This window comes from Colius striatus, chromosome 2, assembly GCF_028858725.1.
Source record: "Colius striatus isolate bColStr4 chromosome 2, bColStr4.1.hap1, whole genome shotgun sequence".
NCBI lineage: Eukaryota > Metazoa > Chordata > Aves > Coliiformes > Coliidae > Colius > Colius striatus.
In genome coordinates this window covers 52,840,011-52,863,513 of record NC_084760.1, presented here as the reverse complement: position 1 = coordinate 52,863,513, position 23,503 = coordinate 52,840,011, and the positions used below count along the sequence as shown (strand labels likewise).

The following is a 23,503-nucleotide window of genomic DNA, read 5'->3' as shown; positions in this document are numbered from 1 at the left end:
TTTGTCACAGAACCATGGTGGTAGTAGTGCCTTGTAACCCATACTGCTCCTACCTAAGCAGTTGTTAACTCACCAGGCTGAAGCAGAGCTGACAGAAGACTATTAGCTCCTTTAAGTGGAAAATGCTAATTTGTTTTATTACCTTGTGCAGCATATCCTGCAATTGCTTTTTTCATTCTTTAGAGAGAGAGCTTTTGTTAGCTGACACAAACAATAGAATGAATTTGCTGTCCCTAAAAACATAAGACCTGTGAATCTCTTGAGGCTGCTTGGTTTGACTTCTCACAGCCATTTGCTGTGATATAAATCATTCTTATTTCTGTTATGTACAGGGGCAGATCTGTTGACAGTCTGATTTCTCCCAAAGGGCTTAGTGCACGTAGAGACTAGGAGGAGCATCATCAGCATTACCGATTGCAGCAAACACATCCCATGCAAAAGGCAGAGAGCATAAAGGAGAAAACTTTAGAGAAGAGAAAGAAGAAATAGAAGGACTGAGAGAAAACTATGCTACTTGAGGAAGAAAAGATATAAGCTGACAATCAAGTACATCAGGTGTTACTCGAGCAACATGTCGCGGCCACCAGGAAGAAAGCAAGAGAACCACAAAATAGTAAGACGTTTCTGTAATGTGCTAGTAAAATTGTGCATGGAGTAAGAATAAGCTATTATTGTATTGATGTGTTTTATGCAGCCATAATTCCAAATAGCCTTGAAAGTACTGAAAGAATGGGGATGAGTCTGCCAATATGAGATCAGAGGCTCTGGCAGCATTTATGTCTACATGGGACCCCCTTGTGAGCTGCTGACAAGCTGCCAGCTATTAAGCAGGGACATAAAACAGCCTACCCATAGGACTTGGAGTCTATTTGACTCTTAGCAGTAATACTGAGATTTGCTCTAGGAACCTTCCTGTCTCTCTAGCTTCCTTGCCTATGACATGAAATTATTTTCAGACAGTCCTATCCTCAACATGAATCCTTGAGGCCAAAACTCTGTTCTTGTTTTGGAGAAAAGAAGCTGCACTGGCCACACCTCTGCTCCATGAACAGTTACAGGAAGCGATCATTTATCTGAGGATGCAGTATACCCCACTGTATGCCTCCTGCTCAGCAGTCTATGTGTTCTTTTGGGAGTGGTGTTGCATGAGCAGGGGTCCTTCTTTATCCTCCTAATGTTACAAAAGGAGTGCACCATCATAGGATCTCAACATCTGGCTTTAAGGCCAAAATCTGATTCTTGGGGAAGGGCACTGAACTCCATTTTTTTAATTTACCCCTGGTGCTGAGATTCTGAATAGGCTTAGGAAAGACGGGCACAAAGCTTCTGAGACTGGATTCTGTTCCAAAGCAGAGGTCTAAGTGCTTAGAGAGATTTATGATCAAAGACAGAAATGTGAAGTAAGTTTATGTGCCTATGTGGTTAGGTAGTCATTAAATGAAACACAGAGAGAAAGAATTCTCTGTTCTATGTTTGTATAGTTCAGTTCTACACAAGTCTTCCTTTAAGAACTTAGAGCCTTAGGGCTCTCTGTGTGGTCAGTGGTGATTTTTGATAGGAATTGAAGCAGTTGAGAAGTTCCAGAAGGCTTTCAATGTTGTGTCAATTTCTGGAAAGGGAATGGAGGTCTCCACTGAAATAAAAAAATGTAATAGAATTAAAGTGAATATATATAAGCTTACGAACAAAAAAGACACCAGTGGGTTGCAAGAATGGCTGATAAATACAATTATGTTAACATAGTATGCTTAAATTTTTCTCAGGTATTTGTCTTAATACAACACAGACTTCTTGTTGAGACTAGAACAATACAGAACCTGTATGATATCCATTTACTCCATAAAAAAATTGTTAAAGAGAATTTGGCAAAATGTGCAATATTATAGTAAACAGGAGTTATCACCCAAGTGAGTTTAGGAAATGTTTCCATACTACTTAAGATCTGGAACAGTTCTTTGAACTTTGTAAGTGCAAACACTGATTAAACTCTGAGCTTCTGATGCAATGAGAGCAGGAAGAGGTCTTTCCATCAAGCCATTTTTCCTTTCCCTGAGGGATTTGTTCTAGTGTTTTCACAGGTCTTCACTATTATTTTTCCACAGACTGTAAAGAAAAAGCACCTCTAGTCTGCCCACCAGCCTGTAGCATTTCCTTTAACTCCTATCCAAGAAATTTAGTGAGATTCAACCTAGTCTGTCCCCTCAAGGCCAGCTGATACTCATGCCAAATACAGTCAGTTGTCCAGTGTCAATGGAGGTGATCTGGCAGAGCAGGCAGGGAAGAAAACTTTCCTACTGATTGGTGCACAGCTGAAGATCCCAGACTAATACTTGTGACAGAACCTGTGCAGGGATATGCCTTTGACCTCTTCAGTTGCTCTCAGTGCTCCTTGGGCAGGTTGCTTTAATCCTCACCCATCCTCTTCATCTGACTCATAACATGGAGCCATACCAACCACATCTTCTCTATTAAGATACAGAAATAAGGTCCCAGTGAGATTGTCAAGGCATTTGGAGAACGAGTATCGATAATGATTCAAGTTAGTCTGCTAAAGAAGAGGAAATGAGACTGATTCTTTTCTACTTTGCTTGTTATTCTTTACACTGGTGCTGAATTATAGTAGCTTTTCATTATTCCAAGCTTTTTTTTTTTTTTGAGGTGGGAGGGTAAAGCAGCTGGTGATCTGAATACAGATCAACCATACCTTTGTGAAGGAAATGTAATTTCAGTGTATAAACTGTTCTTCCTATTGTAAAAGGACTAATAGCCCATTGCCTCAATTATTCTTCTGCAACTTACCATTTGTCATTAATCTGAGATGGCATTTGACATCGAGCCAACATGCATGTGTAGTGTTATAGGATTCAAGAATGTACCTGATGAAAGTGCTGTATCCCAAGAAAGTATATTTCTGACAAGCAAAATCCCTACATAGAGACTCAAGTGGTGATCAAGTCAGACTCTCTCTTGAATTGTGGATTTCAATGATGACACATCCACGGACAAAAGATTTTTGATTAACGTAGATGTTATTTTTGCTTGCTTTTAATAAGGTAGCAGCTCAAAAGTGTGAAAACGTTTGCTTCATTTTCACTTTCCACTTTTTCTGACAGAGCAGAGAACTTTTTGTACTCACGTATGGGGCTTTGGTAGCCCAACTGTGCAAGGACTATGAAAAAGATGAAGATGTCAACACCTGTTTAGATAAAATGTAAGTGTTGCTTTAAATGTTCAACTTTATTGATAATGCTATTTGTTCACCTCTATGTTTCCATTCAGCTTTATGTCTCTTATGAGTTCCAGCACTGTCTAGAATTACAGAGATCACAGGGATAAGGTTCAATATTCTGTCAACAGGAATAACACTAGTTTGTCAATGCAGATCAACAATCAGCTTTTGAATTCTCAGAAGAAAAGTGTCAGGGTTGTTTTGGCAGTTTACACTAGTTCCTTGTTGATAGTCTGTTAAGCTAATTAATAATATAAACTTATACATTTTGTCTCCTATTTCCTTGTATTCATTTTCAAATTCCATGTTTTTATTATTATATCTAGATTCATAAAATCTTGTGGTTTTTTGTCCTGATAAAGTTGATAAAGTAACAGCAGGTTTCATTAAGGCAATAGAATCCTAGAATCATAGAATGGTAGGGGTTGGAAGGGACCTTTAGAGATTTTCTAGTCCAACTCCCCTGCTCAAGCAGGTCCACCTAGATCAGGTCACACAGAAATGTGTCCAGATGGATTTTGAAGACCTCCAAGGAAGGAGACTTCACACTCTCCCTGGGCAGCCTGTGCCAGGGCTCCTTCACCCTCACAGTAAAATAGTTTTTTCTTATGTTTAAATGGAACTTTTTGTGTTCCAGCTTCATCCCATTACCCCTTGTCCTCTCACTAGATACAATAGAAAAAAGTGATGCCCCATCCTCCTGACACCCTCCATTTAGATATTTGTAAATATTAATGAGATCCCCCCTCAGTCTCCTCCAAACTAAACAGCCCCAGTTTCTGCAGCCTTTCCTCATAAGGAAGATGCTCCAGTCCCCTAATTGTCTTGGTGGCCCTGCACTAGGCTCTCCCCAGCAGTTCCCTGTCCCTCTTGAGCTGGGGAGCCCAGAACTGGGCACAGTACTCCAGATGAGGCCTCACCCGGTCTGAGTAGAGGGGGAGCAGAACCTCCCTTGACCTGCTGACCACACTCTTCTTGATGCATCCCAGGATACTGTTGGCCTTCTTGGCCACGAGGGCACATTGCTGGTTCATGGTTAGCTTATTATCAACCAGGACTCCCAGGTCTCTCTGCAGAGCTGCTCTCCAGCAGGTCAGTCCCCAGCCTGTACTGGTGCATGGGGTTGTGCCTTCCCAGGTGCAGGATTCTGCAGTTGTCCTTTTTGAACTTTATGAGGTTCCTAAGGCCATCTTCGCTTCTGTGAAGATGAAAACAGCTTAGTTTGAGGAAGTAACCTTGTAGATTACTTGAGAACAGTATTCATAGGTCTCTCCCTATGTATATATGTGCATATCTAATCCATAGTGAGGAGGGTGGTCTTCACTCTACAGTTGCCAAATAGCTGCTTGTTGATTTATTATTCCTTTGGCTTTGCAAATCTAAGGCACAAAAGTTGAAAAGTATCTAAGTATTCACACACATCACCAATAACTACCTTGCTAACTGCCAATGACATATTTACTAACATTATCGATGTTGGTACTTAGGAAATAAATATTTAATTGTTTTCAGATGCACATCATACTGCAATTTTAAATTTCATGCTGCCAAAACCACTTTTTGGTTTTGTCATCACATTAAACATCAGATCACTTTTTGGCTTCTTGTCAAAGATACGGCACCAAATCTGTAAGAAACTCCACCAAATTCAGTCTGCTTCACTGGGGATGTAGGGCTTCTGACAAACAGGCAGAGACTGACATCATCCACATAAATGGAAAGAAAAAATCTCTAAAAACTTTTCAAAGTTGAGTTCACATTCTTTCATAAGATTTGTGTTAATCTCTTTCTCTTTTTCAAAAAATTTTGCACACTGTATACTTACTGACCTTTGTTAATGTCTGAAAGCTAGGAGTGAATGTTTGTTTTATTAAAACAATTCATTTATTTCCATCCTTTCTAATTTAATTTTTCTGAAGGGGTAGTATTTTAAATACCAAACGAAGGTGATGATGTCCTGAAACTGTATATTAACAAGCAACTTTTGGATTCTTTCTGCAATTAGTAGGTGAAGGGAGAGAACATGTAAAAAAAAAAAAAGGCAGAGAGGAAATTGTGGAGGAAAAACAAAAAAAGGAAATGAAGAGATAAGAGGATAAAGTGAAAGAGATTAGGTGTGAATCCATTTCTTATGGGTTTTTGTGGCACCTAAATGCTGCAATGAGAGTGCTCAGGATTTGCTGAATGTCTATCCAGCCCAGGGGTGAATGCTGTTACCTGAAAGGGCAGTAGCTTTGTTCTCTTTGACAGAGACAACATGAGACCAACTCAGGGGATCCCAGAGGAATGGAGAAAAACCTATGCTATGTTATCCCAACCTATTTTTAGTGACAAAGCAGTCTTAATCACGTATGTTACTGTGTATTCTTTGCATATGCTTTATATATTATACTCATGTATCTAACATTCAGTATTTATTCATATGTGTAAATATAAATCTATGTATAGATAATGCATATATAAACAAGATCCATAGCATCCTTGCCAGGAATATCATGTGTAAAGGAGTGTGATTCCTTGAGCAGCTGCAGGAACAGCAGTCCCACTGTGCAGCAAAATGTAGTAGAAAGAAGAATCTAGACCAGCTCGGTCTGTTGGCCTCAAACCCATTCATTTAGGAACATGCAGCTGTTTTGCTGAGAAAGCACAAGAGACAGATTAGGGAGATGGTAGGTGGAAAGAACTTCTCTAATTTGGATGTTAACTTTCTTTGTTTTCTCCACAGGGGCTATGGCATTGGCATAAGGCTGATTGATGATTTTTTAGCTCGTTCAGCTGTGAAAAAGTGCCGCAGTTATTCTGAAACTGCGGACATGATTGCACAGGTAAATAAGATTTACATTCTCATCAGCTTCATCAGCTTCTTAGCTTTTTCATCCTCCTCTAGCAGTCTGCTGCAGAACAGTTACCTACATTTTCTGCTGTATCATGACTATTATCAAGATCCCCACATCTTCACGATCACACCCATCCTTCCACTGAGCGAAATATAGCCTTTTCCTTACCCACAACTTCATATCAACTAATAACTCACAGAGGCTGGCCTTGAGAGGAGACAGCAGTTTTTACCCTTGTAGTACAGTGCTACATCAGGCTGGGAAAAAACCAGCATTCAACAGAATACCAAAAAAAGGTGATATTTAGTGGGATAAGAATTTTGCATATGGTCTTGATAAACCCATAAATCTAATAATAAATTTAAAAAGAGAAAATAAGAATGGGTACTACTTCCTCCTCTGATGGAAGCTTCCCTTTTGTTGAGTAGTCGTTCACACTACTGTCAGACAAAAAAGATCTAGGAGGAAATTTAGTGGCAAGTTAGATTTCCTGGAGAACTTGAAGTTAAATCCATAGGCTGTCCAGCCTCTTTAGACTGCAGTGTCACTGTAAATGAGGTGGTAGTTCATAGATATTGAGTTAACTCCGACTGATACCTGCTGAGACCATGGTGAATAATCCCTTTTATCCTTTACGGCTTTCAGCTAAGTGTTGCAGGTGAAAATACGCTTGGTCTTTCCCAATGGAAAAAGTTAACCACACTTTTATAACAAAGAACTATTTGCTATGCAGTTGTGTGTTTTAAGAGGGAAGATCAAGGCATCGGTTAATTGAACTGAAATTCATTTCCATTGCCTCATTTTATGAGACAAAAATGTGCCTGGCATAGATTTCAACTCCTTGAGAATTACCAGCACTATCAGCTAAATGTGAGCATTATGTTTAACCACTGACTACAGAGCTGGGAAACACCAGCCTGTCTGTGCAGTGAACTGAGACACCAGAATGTGCTGGTTATACAGGAGCATCTTGCTTCAAAGTGTGCATGGATGTTATTAGGTGATGTGTGTTTGTGTTCACATTAACCATGTCTGAAATAGCTGCCTTACATCGGACTGAAACAGAGGGACAGAACTTATGCTATAATTGCAAAATGCTGGTCGTAGAGGAACTGATAGCCGTCACAGAGATACACAAAAGAGACTTGCTGCTGCTGGAAGGGCTATAAAGTGCACATGTGCATAACACATACATACACCATGATCTGCCAAAGCAGATGCAGGTGCTGTTACTAAAAGCCACTCATTAGCTCATAAAAAGAGTGGAAACTAAATTTCTTCCTGAAGGGTATTTTGGATGATGCGTAACAAAGATCCTCCCTTGGAGAAGCTGAGCCAGGGTAGAGGATCCGTTGGAGGTAGTGAGCTAAATAAAAACCCCAAGACAAGCAGCATTTCAACCATTGTAATAAAATGTATCTTGTTAAAAGAATGTTATCATACTGCGATCACATTTTTGTTGAATTTCCTGTTCTTCAGGTTGTATTTGTGCTTTATTTTCTTTGGATTTTCACATGTATGCTAGATGTTTGGTTTTCCGTTCCTCATGGTTGCCTTACATATGGATGCTTTAGTACAGCTGAAAGGTCATTCCTAAGTACACGGGATTCAACAACAAAATACAGTGAGAAATTAACAAAGTAAGGAATAAGACATATTTCTCTGGAGGCTGTACTTCAAAAGATACTTACTGAGAGAAATAAACTTACTTGGAAGGACTGGAAGAAACTTTAAAGCATACAGTCTCTTGAATATACTATTTTTAGCAAACAAGAAGAGTTCTGTACTAGGAGTATAACCTTGCTGAGGCAAAATGTGATATGGATGGAACCCATTTTCACATTTCTTTGACAAAACATTTTAAAAAGTGTTCGAGCACATTTGACTGAGGCACACACCAACAATACATATGTAAAATGACCCACCAAGTAACTGCAAAAATGCTGTTAAAGTTCTAATTTCAGAATTGCATAGCTGTTTACTGCTCTTCAGCAGTAGTGTTCTCAGCCAGGAGAAGGTGCCTAAAGTGCACTAACTCTTCTGAGGCAGAAATGTTTGAGGATAAGTGTGTGCAGAGTAAAACCAGTTGCAGTTAAAGTAATTAAGGCAGTTACACAGCTAAAGTCATTAGAGCCAAACTGTAGAATCTGTAAACATAGCTGTTATCCCACAGTCCTTTGGAAAGCAAAGAAGTCTGTAAGTTCAGGCTGCAGGTGTTCCCTGTGGAAATGGAAAGTGATGAAACAGAGGGAAAAATATAAAATGAGGAGTACAAAGTCAGTTTGCCACATTGAGAAATTAATACAGGAGGAAAGGTGAGCCTAAGGCAGTGTCTGAGGCCTTAAACCTTCAACCACTGGTTCAGACTCCAAAACCCAGGCTTTACTTTAAGCTTCTACTAAGCTGGAGGAGAGCCAACAAATTTTGGTGATGAGCCAAAGTCAGTCCTTCTATACTGGATTCCCATTGTGCTCGCTGACTTCTTGTGTTGGTGCTGTGACTTCACATGGTTAGTCGAAATTGCATAAAAAAAAGATAAACCAGGCCACATAAAAGTGGATTTTCTGCACATTGGCAATTTGGGATAAGAATATGGAAACTAATTGACAAATGGTACTAAGGACAAAGCCTAGTTGAAGACATAGTGTCCAAGACTGGATTCAGAATTGGATCTCCATGTATCTGAAGATTACTTTTGAAATGAGGGGTGGTAATTTTGTTCTATAATCCTACAAAATCAAATTTTTATTTCAGTTCTTCCTCACAAGATCTTGACATCATTTATCTGATTGAAGGATATGAAAAAAATAAACAGCTTCTGGTTTTAGATCTAATCCTGGAACAATGTTAACTTTTATAGCACAGTGTCACTGTGCCCCAGGAAGTGTCTGTGTCTGCTACAGATGGGAGCAGCTGGACCATACCCTCTGGTCTGAGGGTACCAGTGAGATGACACTGGCACAGAAGCATCATAGCTGTTCCCAATACAGTGCTGAGACTAAGGATACACCTCTTACTGTAAATCAGTGGCTGGAGAGATGGGCCTTATTGTGGAAGCTCAGTACCTGATGAAGGCAGCAAATGTTTGACTCTGCAGCTGCTCATAGAGAGGCCCTCAAGGGTCACCAGGGCTGGGGTAATCCAACCACATCACCTCCATCCCCAGAGCTGTAGAACAAGAGTTGTGATTCCCTGGCCTATGTGAGGTCCTGCCACACAAACTCCCTGTATATTGATATATGGGCAGTTTGAAAGTCTGAGAGAAGCTGTCACAATTTACAAAGCCGGTAAATGTTGCTTTTCAGAATTCAACAGTGAGAACAAAATGCATACAGCAGGTTGGTATGCTAAGTGGTATATAGTAAAGTGAAAAATGAAGTGCTACACTGTAAAGGAAAGTTTGTGAGTATATGGATTCAGCAACAGATGGCAAGACCTTTAAAGCATCTTGCTCTTCCCAAATTCTGAGTGGAAAAGTACTAGGAAAAGTAAACTCGGAACAATGTTATTTTGGCTGCCTTTCCACTTTTAAGCAGATTAATTCTGGTCTTTCATTAATGTTGTTATTATGTCATCTAAAATGAGGTTTTCAATTGTTTTAACTGTCCGTATTATCTCTTACATTGCAACATTAATTATGCGTACAGAATTGCAGAATCACAGGGTTTGAAGAGACCTTTAGAGATCATCTAGTCCAACCCCCCTGCTCAAGCAGGTTCACTCTGATCAGGTCACACAGGAATATGTCCAGGCAGATTTTGAAAACCCCCAGAGAAGGAGACTTCACACCCTCCCTAGGCAGCCTGTGCCAGGGCTCCCTCACCCCCACAGGAAAGAAGTTTTACCTCGTGATCAAGTGGAATTTCCTGTGTTTCAGCTTGTGCCCATTACCCCTTGTCCTGTAACTGGGCACTACAGAAAAAAGTCTGCCCCCATCCTCCTAACAGTCACCCTTTTAGGTCTTTGTTGATGTAGTCCTCTCTCAGTCTTCTCCAAGCTAAACAGCCCCAGGATCAACAGCTTTTCCTCATAAGAGAGATGCTCCAGTCCCTGATCATCCTGATAACCCTCCACTGGCCTCTCTCCAGAAGAATTTTCTAGTGAAAAGTCCTCAGTAGGCACCATATATAAAGGCACCAATTATTTAGTGGACTCCTAAACATTTCAGTAATTCTAATCTGTATTTGAGCACCATCAAAATATTAATGAATTTTATTCTTGCTGCTTGAGAGAGATAGGATGCTGGTTGGTACATTTTTACTTCTAACTGCATAGATTTCTTGTTTGACATGAAATATATAATCCCACAGCTGTGAGTAACACTTTCAAAAGAGAGATTTTGCTTTTATGGGTCTCATTTTGATGGTGAGCCTATGTAGATGTCTAAATAGATATTCTTTTTTCTTCCATTTCATACACATAGAAATGAGACAGATTTATGTGTGCAACTTTCAAAACCACTATACTTCCTTGTGTTTTGGACTCACAAAGAATGATTTAAAAGACTGTTGTTTTTCATCACTGAGAAATAGGGTGTGGTAGTTTTAAAGGAATTTCCATCCACTCATAGTCTGGTTTAAAAAAAAGTTCATATCTATTCATAGAGTTCATAGAATCATAGAATCAGAATGGCAGGGGTTGGAAGGGACCTTTAGAGTTCATCTAGTGCAACCTCGCTGCTGAAGCAGGACGACCTATTCACTGAATTACCTACCTATATACTTAAATTATTTTTTCTGATGAGATTTTTTTATAATTTTTGTTTTACAGGCTTGCAGTTTTGTCTTAACTTGGTACTCCACTGCAAACTAGCTACTGGTTTTGCATAGTTTCCATGCAAGTTCTCTTTTACACAGGAAATTTTAACAATAGAATTTGGACAGATTCATCCTACCATAATGCAAAGTACAGCTGAAACTAAATTGAAAGCATATGAGGACCTAGCACAGTAAATGAGTTTTTGTTCTTGTAACAAAGACTTGAATTTTGACAGAGCAGCAGATGTGTAGCTAAAGAACAGTTAAGGGGATTCAAATGAGAAAATTTGGTTCAGGCAGAGTAAACTGGAGGACAAAGCATAGAGAATTGAGCAGAATTTTCCTGTTTATTTGTGCACTTATATTTTGATGCACATCAGAGTTCATTTAAAAATTTTCCAAGGATAAATATTGATTCTGATGCTTGTTGTTTTTTCCTCAGTTTGTTTTGGATAGTTGTCCTGGTTTAGGCCCATTTGGAAAAAAGGACTGCGATCAGCCATTAGGTATCAAGGGCCTTCGGAACACCCTAAGGTCAGGGAGGGCCCAGTTGCAACTCATAGTCCCAGGCAAAACAAACAAGACTACTCAGTCTGGGGAAGAAAACAGAAATCAATTTAATCTATCACCAACCAAAACCATAAAAACCAAAAGCATAACAAACAGAAAACAACACAGAGTGGTACAATGATGGAGAGCACAACCAGCCCTTTAAGATCACTTTCCCTCCACCCCTCCCCTCTTCCCCAGCTCAGAGCCCTAATCCCAGTGTCTTTAACTCCTCCCCGCCTGAACAGCTCAGAAGGACAGGGAATGGGAGTTTCAGTCAGTCCTTTCCCAATGGCTCCTGCCACTTGTCTCTCCTCAAGGCAGACGGGCTCCTCTATGGTCCTTCCCGCTCCAGCGCAGAGTCCCTCACAGGCTGGGTAGCCCTGCACGGGCCACTCCAATGTGTGTTCATCCCAAAGGCTGCAGCTCCTCTCTGCCTCTCATGTGGGTCTGCTCTGTGGCCCACAGGCTCTCCAGCACGGCCTGCGCCATGGCTGCCTCCTCACACAGTCTCCTACCCATCTGGGTGTACTCACCCGGAGCTTGCAGCCTCCGTGGGTTGCAAGGGCACAGCCTGTGTTCTTGCCACAGGTTACAAGGAGTCTCCAGTTCAGTGCTCCTCCTTCCTTCCTCCCTCCTCTGACTGTGAGGTCCACATGGTCACCTCCATTTTGTATCATTCCTACATCTCCTCTTCCAGCTCAGATTTCCCTTCTTAAATCGGGATGGCAGAGACGCCAGACTGGCCTGGCCAGGCTGGAGTTGGGTCCACCTCAGAGCCGGGGGATGTTTTGAGAACTAGTTACTGGGACAACACTGCAGCTGCCTCCCCCTATTATCAAGCAAAAAGGGCTCCACACAAACCTATGACAATAGTGTTGACAATAGTCTTTACCTGCTTCCAAGATACCAAACTTTCATTCAGGGGCAATGTTGATACAAAACAGCTTTTGCAAAAGCTGCTTGAAGGAAAAAGTTAAATTTTCCAAAACCAGTTTCCAGTTGAAAACATAGGGTCAGAGTAGCTTTTATTTTTGTCTGTTTTTATAGAAGTATTCCAGCATCCACATAGCAACTGCATTAAGTCACAGTCATTTCGTAAAACAACACAGAGTAATCCAGCCCTGAGAATGAGGGTCAGTGATAGACTCCTACCAGGCACACAGTGCAGTACTAAGTGTTCAGCAGCTGCTCTTGGAGGTAGAGACATTCTCAACATAACTCCCCTGTGAACATGAAGCAGGATAAGCATGAGGAGAAGAGAATGCACTGTGGTTTTGCTGCTCTGCAATAAAGGAGAAGGCCAGGCCTGTTTCAGATTATTTTGGCTACTCAGATGCAGAGTTTTGAGTTTCCTCCCAAGGAAAAAGTGGATGCTAAAAGCCCAAAGTGAGATCCCTCTGTCCTCCCAGTTTCCCTCTGCTAACTATACTTTTGCCTCTGTATCCCAGCTCTTATAGAGAGCTCAATAGAGATCCCATCCTTACATCAGCCCACTAGTTTCCCACGTTCTTTGATCATCTCATTAACCTACTTAGTGTCTTCCCCTTTTCATCCCTACTTGCTTTGGGTTTTTTGTGGTACCAGTGACGAAGGATGTAAAAAGACAGCTTTGAGTAGGGAAGTTTGTCTCAGTCAGTAACCCTGGTTTGTTGATAAAAGCCTGTTTCAAGCAGGGCAAAAATATGTTTCTCTGCAGACTCAGGGAGACTGGCAGTAAAATTCTGTTAAAAGCCTACCCAGTCACCCCAGGGAAAGAAACTTGGCAGAAACTTTGTTCTTCTTCTATACAGTTTTTGCAAAGAGTCTGGACATTCTATGTGAGAGCAACGGTGAATTCCAAGTGGGTGAGGTAGAGCTCGAGGCTCTGGGGTGAGACAGATTTGTTGGAAACACTGATGGTGCAGTCTCTCACCTGCATTGTCTACTGGTTCCTCTTGCTCCAGATGCTTCAGTTTCTTATGATGTTAAGAAAAATGAAAATCAGCCTGCTGCAAAAATATTTCTTGTCTTAAAGTGTAGGATTTCTTTTCAGGCCCCGTGTTGTACACTGGTTGAAGGCCCAGTACAAACAATATTACAGAGCTCTACAGGCTGCACTCGGTGCCCAAAACCCACCCAAAACAGGAGCTTTGTACCCATTGTCCTGGTTTTGGCTGGGATAGAGTTAATTTTCCTCCCAGTAGGTGGTACAGGGCTCTGGTTTGGATTTACTATGAGAAGAATGTTGATAACACACTGATGTTTTGCCTGTTGCTAAGTAGTGCTTTTCCTAAAGTCAAGGGCTTCTCAGTTTCTCATGTTCTGCCAGCGAGGAGGTGCATAAGAAGCTGGAGAGAGCATGGCCAGGACAGCTGACCCCAACTAGCCAAAGGGCTATTCCACACCATAGGATGTCATGTGCACTATAGAAACTGGGGAGAGTGGTGGGGAGGAGTGGCATCGATCAGGCAGTTGATGAGCAATTGCATTGGGCAGCACTTGCCTTTCCTTTGGTTTGTTTTAATATATTTTTTGTTGTATTCATTTTCATTAGTATTATTATATTTCATTATTATTGTTGTTGTTATATTTTATTTCATTTCAGTTATTAAACCATTCTTATCTCAGCCTACAAGTTTTACAGAGCTTTTTTCTGATTCTCCTCCCCATCCCACTGGGAGGGGGAGGAGTGAGCAAGCAGCTGCATGGTGCTCCGTTGCCAGCTGGGGTGAAGTTGTCACACCTATACAAACAACTTCCCAGTGCAAGAAGATAATACCAAGTACTCTACAGAGGCAAGATACCAGTGATGATTTTTTGTTACTGTAATAAAGCACTAAGAACAACTGTTTATATTTCAATATAGGGGTTTCTTTCTTAAGAAAAGCACAAAACTGCTGAACCGTTTGGTAATTTCACGTTCTTGGAATATACTTTGGCTGCAAGATTTGTCTAAAGAATTACCTGTCACCTCACTGTCAGTGGAGATCGTGGCCCCATGTTTCGGGCAGACTAAAGGACTAGAGCTGATTACTGTGACCATCCATGGCATTCTAGATGACACAGGAGTCCAAAGACACCAGTATGCCTCGAGTGTCCACTGGTGTTCCAAAGCAAAGCTGTATCTACCAATGGCTTGGGAATGACCTAGAAGCAAAACTTTTACTTTCAGTGGGCTGTTAGAAAGCCACACACATCTTCTGCTATTACATTCACACCTTTTAAGTGGTGTTACTTTATGACCATCTCTTGATTTACGTGAGATGAGCACAATATAGTGCCTTTTACATGGGATATTGTTAAAAGGTTTTTGTAGAAGTCATTATTTATCTCTTTTTGCTGTCAGCTCTTGACCCAGAGCCCATGACATTAGTAGAGCATGAACTCTAGGTGCCATGGAGGACTGCAGCCTTTTCAATTGTGTAAGGAAATAAATTAATTCCATCCTTTTGGAGCAAGTTTGTAACTGTGAGGAAATGTGATGAAGAAGAAAGAGCCCATTGTGAAAATATACAGAGATGAAACTAGCTAGAAGTATGTTACATTAACAAGACAGGAAAAACCTCACACTTCGTCTATGGTATTTCGCTTCCATCTACAAAGTCCAGCATCGTGTCTCTTTCCCCTTTGATTTCTTTCCGGCCTTCTTCAATTAGCCTGTGAATTGTGCTATAATGTTGTTTGCTACTGCTGAAAGAGTAGAGCTGGGAAGCATCTTCCCACGCCTGGAACGCCGGCATGGGAAATTCTTCTGGTTCCTTGTTCTCAAAAAAGCACTTCAGGTTTCGCTCACTCAGCTTGCTGGCATACACCTGGAAAACCTCCTCCAGCTGCTCCTTCTCCTTCTCCGTGTACACCCTCCAGAACATCAGCTGGAGGTGGCTGACTTTCGACTGGCAGCTAGCACAGCAAGTGGCTAGCAGGGAGAGAAGAGCTGTAGTCATGATCACACACCAGCCTAAAATCTGGGAAAACAAACCAAATGGGTTTCAGGTTAAAAAAGTTCAAGTGCAAATGCTCCTTAAATGAAGAGTGTCCAACACAACACCTGTGCTTTGTACAGAGGGCCCACTGCCCCTCTCGGGACCTGCCTGCAGGCCAGTCAGCCCAGCTGGCATTCCTGTTAATGGGATGTCTCTGTGGAGACCAAAGGGAAGCAGAAGGTGTCATGATTGAGGCTTTGCGAAAGCTCCTTGATTCTTACAGTGGAATGTAAAATGCTTGGGAAAAAATGTCTTATACTAGAGTCTGGCTGCACACTCCCCCTTAGCCTGGAGAAGAGGAGACTGAGGGTGGACCTCATTAACACAAGACAAGTATTTAAAAGGTGTATGTCAAGAGGATGGGGCAATATGTTTTTCTGTTGTATCAAGTGACAGGACAAGGGGTAATGGACATGAGCTGGAACACAAAAAGTTCCACTTAAATATAAAGAAAAACTTTACTGTGAGGATGAGGCAGCCCTGGCACAGGAGGGATGTGGAATCTCCTTCTCTGGAGGTTTTCAAAACCTACCTGGATGTGTTACTGTGTGACCTGATTGAGGTGAACCTGCTTTAGCAGGATGGTTGGACTGGATGATCTCTGGAGATCACTTCCAACTCATACCATTCTGTGATTCTGTGAACAACTGAAGAGGCACGTCCAGCCCAGTGGCAGTGCCAGCTTCAGGGACAGATAATCTCAAATCAGACCTCAACTACAAGATTGTGCATGAAGAAAAATCTAAGGGAGGTCTAAATGACCAATCAAATAATATACAGCTACACAGAAAACAGAGCTGACCTGAGAGCAGGAGGAGCAGCTAGGTAATTTAGAGAGAAAATTAATAAGAGTTTTTTGCAAAACTCTCATGTGGTGTATTGGAATTACTCACCAAATTCTGTCACACAGAGGGAAAAGTGTTAGGGAGAATAAAATATCATGATCACTAAATGGTAAATGGTTTTCTGTCTCCTGAAAGTGTTAAATAAAATTACCCAACAAGATTTATGAGTAAGATTCTGAATTGTACACCCTATGAAACCAAAAAGGGAAGTAACTTTTGTCCCAGATCAGTCAACCTTTTAAACTGTGGCTATTTTTAGATGTGTTGTTTTCAGACTTCTCCTTAATTTAAAAAAACCCCAAACAGACAAGCCAGCAACAGTATTAATTAGCTAATAGGAATATAAAAGATTATTTTAATTTTTAAAAATGTTCTCCAGTTCTTTTACGAGGAGATTCACTGAGATCAACACCATTCTTGTGAACTTTTTGTGACTTTGATGAATCAGCCCTTTGTAGTAGAAAATCATTTTTAATGCCAATACTGGTTTAAAATTACCTTCTTGCCCAGACCTATGAGAATGCTGGGAGGAGAGGGCATGTGAAAGAAGAAATAGCCTGTGCATTGGCACATCTCTGTTGGCACTGGAATAGAGCCCAATTCATCTACACACTGATAGTTGCTGCATTTTCAGAGAACTTTATTTTTGCTGAAGTACGCTTTTTGAGCATCACTCCAATCATGCTTTTTTTTTTTTTTTGTAGGAACTTGAAAGTTTGACCAAATTCCATTAAGGACATATTAAAAGGAAAAGGTGTTCCAGGATTAGAGCAAGGGCTGAGGGTGGAAAAATATGCTTGAAATTGTTGTTGTAGGATGTTCTCCTCTAAGGAGAGCAGAGGTGTGAGCACAGTTTGTTCATCACCACAATTTGTTCCTGCCTAGTACTACTGGCCTAGACAATAGTTTTCCTCATCTACTCCACTCCAATGTGTAACATTTGCAAAAAAATACATATTTTTCAAACAGTGGAAAAAATTGTGGTGTGAAACAAATCTTCTAGGTTTCACAGACCCATAGGAGCTGGTGTCCTGTGCCTTATTGGGGTTTGATAGGAGAGCTGCGACTTTTCTCACGTGAAATAGTGATGTTTTAAAAAATAACTGCTGCTAAAAATCTGTGTTTAGCTGAGGGAACAGAGGAAGCTTCCTCAGGGGATTTATGTGAAACAGAGAATCTTGACAAACAATTATTCTTAGGGATGGGTGTGGAAGAATAGCTTTGCTTTCTTTTCTTTTTCCAGTTACTTTGTACTGACTGATGATTTCCGTGGATATTTGAGAAAGTGCTGGTTTTAGCACCTTTTCACTTTCTTGCAGCCTGGAGAATGATCCCACGTATTCTCATGCTATAAATCAAGTCACTCATTTTGCACTGTTTCCTATACATAGAACTTAAGCACTATTTGTTGCTTTCTTCTAAAACTCTCTCAAAAAAAATTGCTTTGTCTGCAGCACAGGATTTGACTGCGTCCCATTCCTATTTGCATGAGGACTTGGAGATAAAACTGGCTCTTGGGGAGGAAATGGTTCCAGATGGACACAATGGGCTCCACAGAGTGTTTTTCCTTCCTGCTGACAACCGTCTTTCCATCATTTTTTGTAACTTTGTTTTTTCCCCCTTTGTTTTTCTTTTTTTATCTCTGAATTTATGTTTGTTACAAGGCAGTGAGCAGAACTGTACCACATGAATCAAGTAAAATGTAACACAATCTATCTTTGCATGTTCTGCTTGTTATATTTTAGCATTTCTTCTTTCCTCCAAGCAGGACAAAAACATGCTTTCCCCATCTGGCATTGTGAATGCGAGGAACACAAACAGAAATACATTATGTAAGCAGTCACAAATCCGCCACAGACTTTGTTTTCCTACTGTTAGTGGCCTAAGGTTTCATTACAGTTATCATGATGGTATGAAACAGTAGAGAGTGGTACAAAGTTTTTTAATTAGGACAGACCTCTGCTAATTCAGCCTCCCAAACAATCCAGTAGTTCTTTGCCTTTAGAGCAGTCTTCATTCAGGAAGAAAGATTTATCTATCTGGCCTTATTGATCCTGCCATCGGTGCGCCCCCCCAGGAAATTTGGCACAGCTCAAGCTGAACTGAAAGATGAATCAGTTGTTTGTTGCAAGGCTGCATCATGCCAAAATTTCATATGCAACCAACAGTGTTATCAGGATCTTCTACAGATAAATCACCCTGGCAGTACACACTGCAGAGTGCTCTTTATTTGTTTTTCTTACCTGGGACTGTGCTTGAAGAGTTCGTTTCAGTTCGTCACTCTCTGAAAAGGGCATAGAGCTTTTGTCACAGGCCACCTTGTGCAGCTCTTCAAAGCATGTTGCAGATTTGCTGTGGCAAATTGCATGTAAGTAGGCAGGATTTTTCAGGCCACTCATGGCACATTCATAAAAAGTCCCGTTGAGCAAAGCCACAGAAAGCCACATCACTGGGGCTATCAGAGCGTTTAAAGTGATTTGTATGAGGACGTAAAAAAAATGGCAGATATTCCCTTTGGGGAATATTTTTCTGGGGTTCACCCAGCAGCCTGTAAAGAGTTTCCAGGTCCTGCTGTTCAAGAAATATCCAATAACTAGCAAAACAAAAGCTGGTGAGAAGAGAAATACCAAACCGTACCTGAAGTTTTCATTGCTGCACGGGCATCTGAAAGCAACAAGAGAAAACACACGCTCGCCTCCCATTGTCAGCAGCGCCATAAAACTGTAACCTATAGCGGTCTTGCGGTGCATAAAGAATTTCAGGACTGTTTGGAAACCATCCATGTTTGATACTCACTAAAAAGCTAAAAAAATCAAGGCGCTTCTCTCTGCAGCAGTAGCAGTCTGTGGTGGGGCGTGCAGCGAGCAGGGGAGAGCTCTCCAGAGAAGAGCAGCTGGCTGTAGCCTGCCTACGCGCTGCCTGGATAACGCCGTGATGTCACCGTCTGCGGCATCGTGCTCGCAGGGGACCCCTCTGCTAGCAGACCAGATGTTGCATGTTTATAGTAACAGTTACTGATAGCAGAAGGAAAGCAAACAAGGCTCAAATAAATTTGCAGCCTCGGCAGTCTTGTTCTTGGTTTGTGACTGTAGGAGGAGATCAAAGTGAAAACACACACTCACCGGTTGCAACAGTTCTTGAGCTGTGATTATCAAAGTCACTGGCAATGTAGTGAAGGACCTAAGATGTTAATAGTCCCAAGGGAACGTGACACAACTGAAAGCAGACACGTGACAACAGTAAAACCACTGTCTGGGGCTGTAAATGTAGGAACATCAAAGACAGGGTAAGCAGCCTTCTGCTGTACTCTCCTGGAGTATCACATAGCTCCAGATTTGCATCTCTGGCCAAACTGATAGGAGAAGAGACAAAATTAGTTTGATATCCAGCCTGTCTGGCCCTTCCCCTGTTTTCCTGGGATAAAGCTGCTCTACGGGATGCTGCATCCTAAAATTTCACCTCTAGTTTGCACACACCAGATTCAAGCAACAGTGTTGTCCTTTTGCAGGTGGCTTTCAAGATGTACCTTGGGATCACCCCCAGTGTGAGCTGCAGTAGTGCTGCAGGAAATGAGTTCTCCTTAATCCTGGACAAAAATCCCTTAGTGGATTTTGTGGAGGAGTTGCCAGCAGAACGAGCATCACTTTGCTACTCTAACCTCCTCTGTGGGGTGATTCGAGGTGCCTTGGAAATGGTAAGGAAGTGCACGTCTGTTTTCTCCATTCTTTGTCTATTTGCAAATGTGCAGGAAAGCAAAAGCCACTTGCTCAGATAAGTGAACGAAAAATTTAGTAGTGTTTAACCTCTTTCTCAGATTAAATGTCTATATGTAAATAAAAGTGGGCCAGACTGATCCTGGATCCTGAGGTAGAGAAACATGCAGGTTGGCTCGCCTCCACCCTGTCCCTGCTTGACTCTTCAGTGGCTGACTCAGGTGCAAAAAAATCCCAGGTGAAACCAGGGAGCTAGATAGCATGTACTGTGGAGACCCAGTAGGGCATGCTGGTCTCTCATTTTCCAGTGTAGGTGCAACCAGTAATAGCCATCCCTGCCTCTTCACACTGGAAATGAAGATAAATATTACTCTCGGGTTACTGCAGCGCCCAATGAAAGGGAGAACAAAGTGTGGATGAGTACAATACTAAAACCAAAGCATCAGAAGTATATCAGATGGCATTCTAAATTTTGTTCTGAAATGTAAGACTTTTGCAAAAGAATAAACAAAGGACATCACTGGAAAGTCACTGAGTTGTAGAGCTCTTGTGTCGTTTTCAGGAAGATAACTTTTGGGCTGCTTTATGTTTCTGTCAGCATCTGATTTGTCATAAAGCTTTCGAGAAAACAAAAACTGTACAAGTATGATGTATGTGTGTGAGTCTCAGAATAGTAATATCTGAATAATTAACAGAAGTGTTATAGCAAAAGCATTAGTCCATGATCAGGAAATTTTGTGATCATAAAATCATCAAGTACACAACTGATGTACTTGGAAGAAAGCAAAGCACTGGAATGAAGGGTAACATATTATACAATTCCAGTGTATATAAATGTCTTGGTTTCATCTGGGACAGAGTCAGTTTTCTCCCTAGTAGCTGGTACAGGGCTGTGTTTTGGATTTAGTATGAGAATAGTATTCATAACACACTGATGTTTTGGCTGTTGCCAAGTAGTGCTTGTTTTGAGTTAAGGATTTTTTTCAGTTTCCCAAAGCTAGGAGGGAGAATGGCCAGAAAAACTGACCCCAACTAGCCAAAGGGCTATTCCACACTATAGCACATCATGCCCAGTATAGAAACTGGGGGGAGCTGGTGGGGAGGAGTGGATTGCTGCTCAGGCATCGGTTGGTGGGTGGTGAGCAACTGCATTGTGCAGCACTTGTCTTCTCTTGGGTTTTGTTTCTCTCTCAAGTTTTTTCTGTATACCTTTTCATTGCAGTAATTATTATCATTATTATTATTATTATTGTTATTATATCTTATTGTTATTTCAGTTATCACACTATCCTAATCTCAACCCATGAGTTTTCTTTTCTGATTCTCCTCTCCATCCCACGAGAGGGGTTGGTGAGGGATGAGCGAGCAGCTGCATGGTGCTCAGTTGGGAATAAATCATAACATTCATTAATTTTGATGGGAAAGCTATTTTAAAACAATCCATAAATCTGTTTCTTATGAAACCTGAGAAAGATGATCCCCTTGTGGTAAGAGGCAGAAGAAAAGCTTGTTACATTGGAGAAGGGAAAAGTGGTCATTTCTTTGTTTAACCAATGAGATCTGATTCTTTCTAGGTTCACTTAGCAACAGAAGTTACTTTCCTCCAGGACAAGCTGAAGGGTGATGCTGTGACAGAAATAAGAATTACGTTTTTAAGGAAGGCCGAAGACAGAAAGCACAAAAGAAATAAATGAAAGAAGCATTGGGAGAAACAGTCGAAGACATGCGAGGTAAAAATTACTTCTCTGAGCCACCTGCACCAGTCATGTATTTGAAAGGTGAAGAGGGCCTGACAACAAACAGGAGGTGCAGAGCAGGGGGAGAGCAATGCTAATTGTTGTGAAGCACAGATCGATCCTTCTCATGTAGCCACGCTCTTGAGCTCAATGAAAGTTTTACCTTGCTATTCAGTGCATGCTGGATGCAAAATATTCATTTGGATGCCAATCATTTTCAGCTAAACACACCGACCTTTTCCCATGTTGGTTGTTGCTGATGTTTCAAAGCATAGTCGCCAAGAGGAGCTTTATTTCCCTGGCTGTTTGTGGTTAGGAACAATGAACTGCTGCATACAGTGTCTCACTGTCAGGTGCCTGTTTTGATGCATAATGGTTTTCCATTTGCTGTCGTCTACACCAGACATCCTGCTCCCTTTGAAACCAGAGAGGGACATGGCTTCACTGATGGCAGGAGACACCTGGGTTCCTCACAGTTCTTTCACGCCCTGTGTGCAGTTTTGCTGGCGTGCCTGCTCAGCCTCGTACGTGCATCAGGCTGCAGCGCTGACAGCTGCAGCAGTGCTTTTGTTGCTTCAAGCTATGGGCCTTTTCATGTCAGTCTTCTCTTCAAGAGCACTGGTCTCCCGACCAAACCAAACAAAGCATAGCATGTTTAATGCATAGTCACTGTGGATCTGTACTCACCTAAGGAAACGTGAATAAAAATTCAGAGACTGCCACACAACTGGTTTGCTGGTGATTGTGTCTATTCTTACCTGACCTTCACTACCACCTGTTGAACATCTTTTCTTCAGCAGTGGACTTGTTACCACAGCAGGACTGGGAAGCAGAGAAAAAGCCTTACAGAGATCTGAGTTGTAGGAAAGGTTTCATGTTGTCCAGTGTAATGCAAGAGATCTGGGTAAGGATGGGACAAAAACCCAAGTCCTAGCATGGTACTCTACCCACAAAGCCAGCTCAGCACCTTCTCACCAAAGCATTTATTTTAAACTGAAATACAAACCCTCAGTTCAGTTCAGTGAAGCCCAGAATTAACTCTGATTTTTTTCATTATGATTTGTACCCACATCTGCTATTTTTCTCTCAGTCTCTTTCCCTCTTAATCCTTCTAAGTGAGGGGCACCTCTTACCTTGGGGACAGCAGGGTTCATTCCCAACGGTTCTGAACAATCCTCATTATAATCTTCCTCCTTTTATTTGTGTTAACACTGTCATACAGCAGTGATGTAGTGCAATGGAACTTTAAGAGAACAATTTTGTACAGAAGCAAAACTGTACCCAGCCTTACTCATTACCCAGCCTTGGGCTCAGCCCAATGTACTGTTATTTACTACAAATAATGAGTTACAACATGTAAGAATGTGTTACAACCAGTAATAATTTCCCCTATCCTTTTTTTTGGTTGTTTATTAAATCGGAGATCGAAGGTCCTGTGGAATTTGCCTGATCTGCACACTACCTGTGCAGTAGCCCTCAGTGAGATTTTAGCTGGTTATGCCCAGATGGCTGAGATGGACACATGGTGTCTTTGGCTGACCACAAAAAGGTTCTTTACAAGGCAATGACCATGTTTCCTTCTTTTTCCAGCGACATTCTACTAACCAAATACTGCCCTCTTTTTATTATTGAAAGTGAATAACCTATACTGTCCAGACATAAAGTCTGCATTGGCCAAGAATCGTCAGTCACCATGTTGCAGTGACACATAGAGTGACTACTGTGTATTCAGGGCCTGTTAAAAGAGTTTCTATCTGCAGGCATAAACTAGCAAAGTCAGGGCTGGCTAGTACAACATTTTTTTAGGCAAGGACCATTAGCATCGTTTTGAGGCCTTTGCAGTCTCACCACACTGCCTTTGGTGTGGCCAAA

At 41.4% G+C, this 23,503-nt stretch overlaps 2 protein-coding genes across 3 annotated transcripts; one reads left to right on the top strand and one right to left on the bottom strand.

Annotated features, from left to right (window-relative positions):
• Positions 1–401: 401 nt before the first annotated feature.
• TRAPPC3L (trafficking protein particle complex subunit 3L) lies at positions 402–22,213 on the top strand. Its single transcript, XM_061990318.1, has 6 exons — positions 402–613; positions 3,114–3,211; positions 5,955–6,054; positions 19,691–19,876; positions 21,470–21,625; positions 22,035–22,213. The coding sequence occupies exons 1-5, from the start codon at positions 572–574 to the stop codon at positions 21,587–21,589; spliced, it is 546 nt and encodes a 181-aa protein (XP_061846302.1). The 5' UTR covers positions 402–571; the 3' UTR covers positions 21,590–21,625; positions 22,035–22,213.
• On the bottom strand, positions 11,577–19,084 carry CALHM5 (calcium homeostasis modulator family member 5). 2 transcript variants are annotated; one of them, XM_061989828.1, is made up of 3 exons: positions 18,820–19,084; positions 18,426–18,534; positions 11,577–15,319 (listed from the first exon to the last, which is right to left on the bottom strand). In XM_061989828.1, exons 1-3 carry the CDS (start codon positions 18,963–18,965, stop codon positions 14,930–14,932), a joined length of 645 nt encoding a protein of 214 aa, XP_061845812.1. In that variant the 5' UTR covers positions 18,966–19,084; the 3' UTR covers positions 11,577–14,929. The 2 variants fall into 2 exon arrangements, with proteins under 2 accessions (XP_061845812.1, XP_010204797.1); XM_010206495.2 differs by having other exon boundaries at positions 18,426–19,084.
• Positions 22,214–23,503: the final 1,290 nt, after the last annotated feature.

What these genes read in the sequence shown, in the direction of transcription:
- CALHM5 (XM_010206495.2), bottom strand. Translation starts at nt 18,965, where the DNA reads ATGGATGGTTTCCAAACAGTCCTGAAATTCTTTATGCACCGCAAGACC. An exon ending in CTCTTCAAGCACAGTCCCAG is followed by an intron (nt 15,320 to 18,425) that starts GTAAGAAAAACA and finishes TTGTTTTCCCAG; the next exon opens with ATTTTAGGCTGGTGTGTGAT.
- TRAPPC3L (XM_061990318.1), top strand. Translation starts at nt 572, where the DNA reads ATGTCGCGGCCACCAGGAAGAAAGCAAGAGAACCACAAAATA. An exon ending in AACACCTGTTTAGATAAAAT is followed by an intron (nt 3,212 to 5,954) that starts GTAAGTGTTGCT and finishes TTTTCTCCACAG; the next exon opens with GGGCTATGGCATTGGCATAA. An exon ending in TTCGAGGTGCCTTGGAAATG is followed by an intron (nt 19,877 to 21,469) that starts GTAAGGAAGTGC and finishes GATTCTTTCTAG; the next exon opens with GTTCACTTAGCAACAGAAGT.